This window comes from Salvia splendens, chromosome 17 (genome assembly GCF_004379255.2).
Source record: "Salvia splendens isolate huo1 chromosome 17, SspV2, whole genome shotgun sequence".
In the NCBI taxonomy this organism is placed as follows: Eukaryota; Viridiplantae; Streptophyta; class Magnoliopsida; order Lamiales; family Lamiaceae; genus Salvia; species Salvia splendens.
In genome coordinates, this window is record NC_056048.1 from 14,824,494 (window position 1) to 14,832,130 (window position 7,637).

At 43.7% G+C, this 7,637-nt stretch overlaps 2 protein-coding genes across 2 annotated transcripts; both read right to left on the bottom strand.

Moving 5' to 3' along the window:
• Positions 1-735, bottom strand: LOC121774353. The gene has a single exon (XM_042171244.1). The coding sequence runs from the start codon at positions 733-735 to the stop codon at positions 1-3; it is 735 nt and encodes a 244-aa protein (XP_042027178.1).
• A 1,748-nt stretch (positions 736-2,483) lies between these two features.
• LOC121774354 lies at positions 2,484-3,398 on the bottom strand. The gene has a single exon (XM_042171245.1). It carries the CDS (start codon positions 3,396-3,398, stop codon positions 2,484-2,486), a length of 915 nt encoding a protein of 304 aa, XP_042027179.1.
• Positions 3,399-7,637: the final 4,239 nt, after the last annotated feature.

A 7,637-nucleotide genomic window follows, 5' to 3' on the forward strand; every position in this document is an offset into this window, starting at 1 on the left:
TCAGGCGTAACACCGAATGCCTCCAACTCGGCACTCCCCAACATGATGCTTGGAGCACCGACTACAGTAGGGTGTCCTCTGCGGGTTTCCCCTCTGCTGTGGCACAATTCGGCGCTCATGATTCTGCGGTTGCCGAAAAGTGGAGAAGCGCCTCTTATTGTCAAAAGGAGCTCGGTTTCCCTCCCACTTCCTTTTGTCTCTAAAGTTCACCGGGGGTGCAGATGGGGTAGGGTTCGTTGTCCTCTCATTCTTGGGCAGTGCTTCCTCCACATCTAAGGCACAACCCAACACCTCGGAATAAGGAATTCCCCTGTGACTGGCTACAACTACCCTTATCTCGGTCCTATGGCCGGAACGGAACTTCGCAGCCATCTTCTCGTCTGTATCCACCAATTCTGGCGCATAACGAGTCATCTCATATAGGGCGCGGTCGTACTCCGTGACCGTCATACTTCCTTGTTTTAAAGTGTGGAACTCCACTACCTTCGCCCGCCGATAACTCATGGGAACATACTTATTGTAAACTTCTTCCTTAAACTCTTCCCAAGTAAGCGCCTCACGGCGAGCGGGGTCCATGGTTCTCTTCTTCGTTTCCCACCAAAAGTCAGCGGGTCCTGTCAATTGATACGTCACGCATGCCAGGCGTTCCCTGTCCGTGCATCCCATAAACTCAAAGACACGCTCAATGTCGCGTACCCATGCCTTCGCCTTCGGTGGGCTCTCCCAAAACGGCATCTAACTATCTCGGGCCTAAGGCTCTCACCTTTGCACGTAATTCCTCCAACTTTCCATCACGTCGCTGGGCTTCTATGAGCTTGGTTCTCAAATCTGGCTCAATCACTATCGTCGCCAAGCTTACACCTACTGTCTCGGGCGCTTCCACTATTTCTAAACTCATCTTGGCGAACTCGTGAATCAACGCTTCCTCTTGCGTTAGGAAATAAGCCAGTTGAGGTGGGTTCTTCCTACTCAAGGCATCAGCGACCACATTCGCCTTGCCCGGATGATAGTTAATACCACAGTCATAGTCCTTCACAACCTCTAACCAACGTCGTTGTCGCATGTTTAGTTCCCTCTGCTCGAAGAAATACTTGAGACTCTTGTGGTCCGTATAGATTTCGCATCTCACTCCATAGAGATGGTGTCTCCAAATTTTCAATGCATGCACCACTGCTGCTAACTCCAAATCATGGGTCGGAAAATTCAATTCATTCGGTCTCAACTGTCGGGAAGCGTACGCTATCACCTTCCCATCTTGCATTAACACACATCCTAGTCCTACTTTCGACGCGTCCGTATAGACGGCGAAGTCCTTGTCGGGATTGGGTACTGCTAGGACTGGTGCTGTAGTCAACTTCTCCTTCAATAGTTGGAAACTCGCCTCGCACTCTGGCGTCCAAACCACCTTAATTCCTTTCTTTAGTAGTTGCGTCATCGGTCTCGCAATCTTAGAGAATCCTTCAATGAATCGTCGATAATATCCTGCCAATCCCAAGAAACTGCGGATTTCACTTGGCGTTTTCGGTGATTTCCAATTCTGCACGGCCTCGACCTTTGCTGGGTCTTCTTGAATTCCATTTGCCGTCACAATATGACCAAGAAAGTTCACTCGAGTCAACCAGAACTCACACTTACTGAACTTGGCGTACAGTTTCTCCCTTCGCAACGTTTCCAACACTGTTTGTAGATGACATCTATGTTCTTCCTCGTTCTTCGAGTATACCAACACGTCGTCGATGAAGACTAACACAAACTTGTCAAGATACTCGTGGAAAACTCGGTTCATCAAGTCCATGAAAACGGCTGGGGCGTTGGTCAGCCCAAAAGGCATCACGACAAATTCATAATGGCCATAACGAGTGCGAAAAGCAGTCTTAGGCACATCCTCTCGTCGGACCTTTAGTTGATGATACCCTGATCTCAAATCCATTTTCGAGAATACGCCCGCTCCTCGAAGTTGGTCAAACAAATCATCAATCCTCGGCAGTGGGTACTTATTCTTCAAGGTCATCTTGTTGAGCTCACGATAGTCGATGCACATCCTTATCGTGCCATCCTTCTTCTTAACGAACAAAACTGGCGCTCCCCATGGTGACACACTGGGTCGAATAAAACCCAAGTCTAACAGTTCTTGCAACTGAACCTTTAACTCGGCCAACTCCTTAGGGGCCATTCGGTATGGCGCCTTTGATACTGGCGCTGACCCTGGTTCCAAGTCAATGGCGAACTCCACTTGTCTGTCGGGCGGCGGTCCTGGCAAAGCTTCAGGAAACACATCGGGAAAATCTCGCACCACTGCCACGTCTTCCACTTTCAACTCCTACTTTTCCTCTCCATTTAAGTACACAAGATACGCCGGACGCCCTTTTCTTATCATCGTAGTTGCTTGCAAAGCAGAGATTATGGAGGTTCGTCGATTCATGGAGATCCCGTTCAAGATAGACGGTTCTTCGCCCGGGGCTTGAAAAGAAATATGTCTCTCTTTACATGTGCCCGTTTCCACCGCAGGCGTAACACCGAATAACTTCAACTCGGCACTCCACAAAATGATGCTTGGAGCACCGACTACAGTAGGGTGTCCTCTGCGGGTTTGCCCTCTGCTGTGGCACAATTCGGCGTCCATGATTCTGCGGTTGCCGAAAAGTGGAGAAGCGCCTCTTATTGTCAAAAGGAGCTCGGTTTCCCTCCCACTTCCTTTTGTCTCTAAAGTTCGCCGGGGGTGCAGATGGGGTAGGGTTTGTTGTCCTCTCATTCTTGGGCAGTGCTTCCTCCACATCTAAGGCACAACCCAATACCTCGGAATAAGGAATTCCCCTGTGACTGGCTACAGCTACCCTTATATCGGGCCTAAAGCCGGAACGGAACTTCGCAGCCATCTTCTCGTCTGTATCCACCATTTCTGGCGCATAACGAGTCATCTCATATAGGGCACGGTCGTACTCCGTGACCGTCATACTTCCTTGTTTTAAAGTGTGGAACTCCACTACCTTCGCCCGCCGATAACTCATGGGAACATACTTATTGTAAACTTCTTCCTTAAACTCTTCCCAAGTAAGCGCCTCACGGCGAGCTGGGTCCATGGTTCTCTTCTTCGTTTCCCACCAAAAGTCAGTGGGTCCTGTCAATTGATACGTCACGCATGCCAGGCGTTCCCTGTCCGTGCATCCCATAAACTCAAAGACACGCTCAATGTCGCGTACCCATGCCTCCGCCTTCGGGGGCTTTCCCAATCCATCGAACTTGGGTGGGTTCTCTTTCTGAAATGCCTTGATGTACTCCCTTTCGTTAGGTTGGGGTAGAGGTGGTGGTGGAGGCGGGGGTGGATTCCCGACACCTCCCTCTGTCTGTTCCCCCACATTGTTCTCCACATGCGGACCACGTCTACGTCTTGGGGGCATGTTGATCTAAAACACATTTTTGCATCGTTGTGAGAACATCGTTATTAAAACATCACCACTTTCATGCACGCGTACGATACGATAAAACACAAGCACGTAAAGTTATGCAAAAAGTGGAACTTCCATAGATAACGTGGAAAGGAAAAATATAGTACTCGTTTGGAAACAAAAAGGTACTACTGCCATCGTCATAACAACTTAAGAAAACAAAACGGCATCTAACTATCCACCGTTGTACTCTTCCTCTTCCGGGTCTTCTCCTTCCTCCGGGTCCTCTTCTACGTGATACTCGTCAACCATGCGGAGGGCTTCTTCGATATCAATGCTATCTTCCACATAATCATCCTCAAAACCCGGAACCATCCCTTCTTGTGGTACTGCTTCTCTTTCTGCCGTGGGTTTAAACTCGATCACGTCTTTGTCTTCCCATACTGTTTCATCTTTCCCTTCTTCTGTCGACGGTGGTCGCTCGGAACGTGAGTCAATCAAAGCACACGTTAGGGCCTCCAGGAAACCTTTCATGTCGCTGGCCATCATCTGGTTTCTTGGTTCGTACCACGTGAACCGACTGGCTGTTGTTTCCATCCAAGACTCCCAATTGTCGGGCATCAACTCAATTAGCCTTCTTATGCCACCATAGGCCGATACATGGTACCCGCAGACATCCCGCCATAGGGTTTCAAAACGAGCGACAACCTCTCTAAAGGCTTTGCCTTCCTCTCTCTCATAGTGGTCGTAATCGTATATCACTTGTCGCATTCTGGCACTATACTGGCTGCTCTTAAGCGCGGTTCGTTTCGTTCGTACCATCTACGTAAAGATGAAAGTTTCTTTTAAAACACCAAATTGTATTATTGTTTGTTTGAAAAGGTTCTTAAGTTGGTCGCGTAGTTTGAAAGTTTGTCGTTGTCTTAACGTTTCATATCTTTGCATGCTATCATTGTAGTATTTTCGCGCATAATACACATTTAGAAACATCACTAAGTTCATGCTCACACGTATTCATACCATATCGATATCACCTTTGTACATACAATACATGTCTTAATTATCACGTCAATCATACTCGTATTCCACGCAATCATGCTATTACAACATCATATTTACGTACATAGTACATGCTTAAGTTATCAAGCCAATCATGCTCATATATTCATTCCATTACAACTCATCCTTATGCATATCATTCATTCACATGCATAAACTTGTTAAACGTCATATCATATCGTCATCCATTTCATGCATCTATCTCACACGCCTTCAACAAATAAAACATACCTCACTTTCATTGGTTGAGTGTGATGCTGTGGATGTTGAGCCTTCATGACACTTCTAGTCAATAAGGGTTCACTAACTTTGACTCAAAGTAAAAGAAGACTCTCGGACCAGAGCGAAAGAACAAAGCTCTGATACCACTCTGTCACGACCGCCCATACAAGGGGTACCACAGATGCGGCGATCGTGACCGACATGAATGGATAACAATTTAAAGGAACAACTTAATTAACTTAAAGAAAGAAAAACAACTTCGTTTAAGGAGTTTACGGTTATGATTTTTTTTTGAAGAGACATAAGGTAAAATACTTGTAAAAAAAAGACAACGGAAAGAATTTGACTTAAGTAAAACAAAAATTAATAACTAAAGCAAACAACATTTAACTTAAATCTCGGAGAATACCATTTTCAAAAGGCAACGTAAATATTTGTTTAAAACCTATCACCACCATGCATGTTCAAACACAAAACACAAAGAAAAGATTAAGGTCTTGAGACATAGTTCAAATTATAGCAGCGGAAAAATAAGGTTTAAGGAGAGTCAAGGATAACGCCTATGTATGGAGACACAACGCATCCTAAGTACTTAAGCCAGCTCAACTTCCACCGCAACATCCCGCTCAACCTGCACATAAGGAAAAATAATATGCAGGGCTGAGTACTTGTTGTACTCAATGGGCTCATGCCGAAAACATTTTAATAAGTTATGTCATCCATACCAGTGATCCCGGGTTTTATATAGTAAGAAATATCACGAGAAACACAAAAATTCAAGTCTGGCCAGACAATTTATCTCCCCACTTTTCACATCAATCCATCAATCACATCACAGTGCGACGAAAGTGTGGCCACACTATTCGCCCACGAGACCGGCCGACTTGCAAGGACGGCTCACGATCCCACCAGTGTACACAGCCTGATAGGGTTTACGGCCCTACTCAGACCCGAATTCGTTTCACAACACAGCCATATAGCCTAACGGAGTGAACTCATACGAACTAGGCATCAGGCACACAATCTCATAATAAAAACAACAGGGCATGACATAATAGTTAAACCACCCTTATATCGCCACATAATAATTTTCGGAAAAGTAAAGAGGTTTGAAAAGAAAGCCCACCTCGATCGCTTAACAAATTCACAACCCAACTTATAGCAACTCTCGATCCTCGAGTTCACGAGTACACAACACCCTTGTCAACGACAACACAAGTCAGCCTTCCACAACAACATTTTACTATGCATGTCCTATCGTTTTCTCTCTCATCGTTTTTCTCAAATTTCCCAACCCAACATACGTCACAAAGGTGTAAAGACACACGTAACACATTCCAACGTATCACAAGTGATTTCAACATTTAAACACGTTCCTTGGACATACATGCATCATATAATACTTTTAAACTTGAAACTAGGTGTCATTTTAACAAGGCAGAAAACTGGCAGAACTGCGCGACCGTTTTGTAAAAATCACTATAAATTCACCCGACTTCAAAAGAAGCTAAATTTTGGTCACAATACAGAGGACACATTCAAGTTCATCCATTAAAATTTTCACACCGAAATCACGTCATTTATTCAGTCCTATCACATATTAAACTCTCTGGTCGGAACATAAAATTTCTGACCGCACTGCGTAGTTTATTTGAAAAATTCACCATATATTCATCCCACGCCCAAAAAGGCTAAAGATTTAATACAACTCAGAAGACACTTCAAATGTTCATATAGTTCAAGAATCACATCAATCGGAGGTCATTTGGTCAGTCAAACAGAAAACGAAACATTCTTGGCGAGAACACGAGTTTCTGGCAGATTTGCGCACTCAATTTCAAAATTTTATTAAATATTCATTTTTCGATAAAAAGGGCTGAAATTCACACGAGACACAAGAAACACCTTGAAGTTTACTCAGTAAAAAGTTCATAGCAAATCTCGTTCGTTTGATGGGTCAATTACTGATCATAAGCTGCTGGCCGTGCACCACAGATTTCAGGTTCAAGGTTCGTAAATAGGGTTTTCATCCTCCATCACACAACCACCGATTTTTCATGCTCGAAATCACATAATCATGCTTACACGTTTGTCATACACATATTTGCACATAAACTCTCATCATTCACCAATACTCCAATCCAATATCATATGGTTTCAAACAAACACACAATACCATCCAAGTTCTTACGAAAACACACTTTTCCCCCGTTAAATCTTGCGATCTATCAATCCTACAACCACTACATGCATGTAGGACTCAAGAACATGGTTCAAACGGAAAAGGATGAGGAAAACTGAGCAAATATACCTTCTTTTACAAAAAACAAATCGGTAGAAGCGAAGAACGAAGCGATCCGTCGGAAACTCTTGAAGGTACTTTCAATGGTTGCAAGAATAAGCTTGAATGGAAGATTTTTTTTTTTTTAGATGGGAGAGTGGGAGAGAAGAGAAAAACCGTGTGGGAGAGTGAGAAGGGAGGGGGCCGAAAATTGTAGGAGAAATGGGGGCTAGGGTTTGTTTAAGTGTTATTTATTTGCTAGGTTTAAGTCCATGGTAAATTAAATAAATAAATTGTGGGGAATTAAAATATAGGATAATGAATAAAAATCCCACAATTACAAAGAGCCTAATTTTCGAAAATTATGGCTGCAAATTAACACGGGATTATTTGATATTTCTTTGAGAGAAATAAATCCACAGCATAGGAAATAAAAAAAATAATGAATACAAGGAAACAAATAAATTCAATCTCCAAGTAGGAAAAATGGGTGGGGGCCGAAAATTTAAAGGAGAATTGCACAAGGGGATTATTTAAATCCTCAATTAAATAGAATAGGATTTAAATTTGGAAATTTCTTTATGGGAAAAGACTCCCATAAAATAGGTAACAAATAAATTAATTTCCACAAGAAAAATAAAAGCATAATGGGCGTGTGATATGGAGGCAAAATAGAAGGAAAATATTCG

What these genes read in the sequence shown, in the direction of transcription:
- LOC121774354 (XM_042171245.1), bottom strand. Translation starts at nt 3,398, where the DNA reads ATGCCCCCAAGACGTAGACGTGGTCCGCATGTGGAGAACAATGTGGGG.
- LOC121774353 (XM_042171244.1), bottom strand. Translation starts at nt 735, where the DNA reads ATGCCGTTTTGGGAGAGCCCACCGAAGGCGAAGGCATGGGTACGCGAC.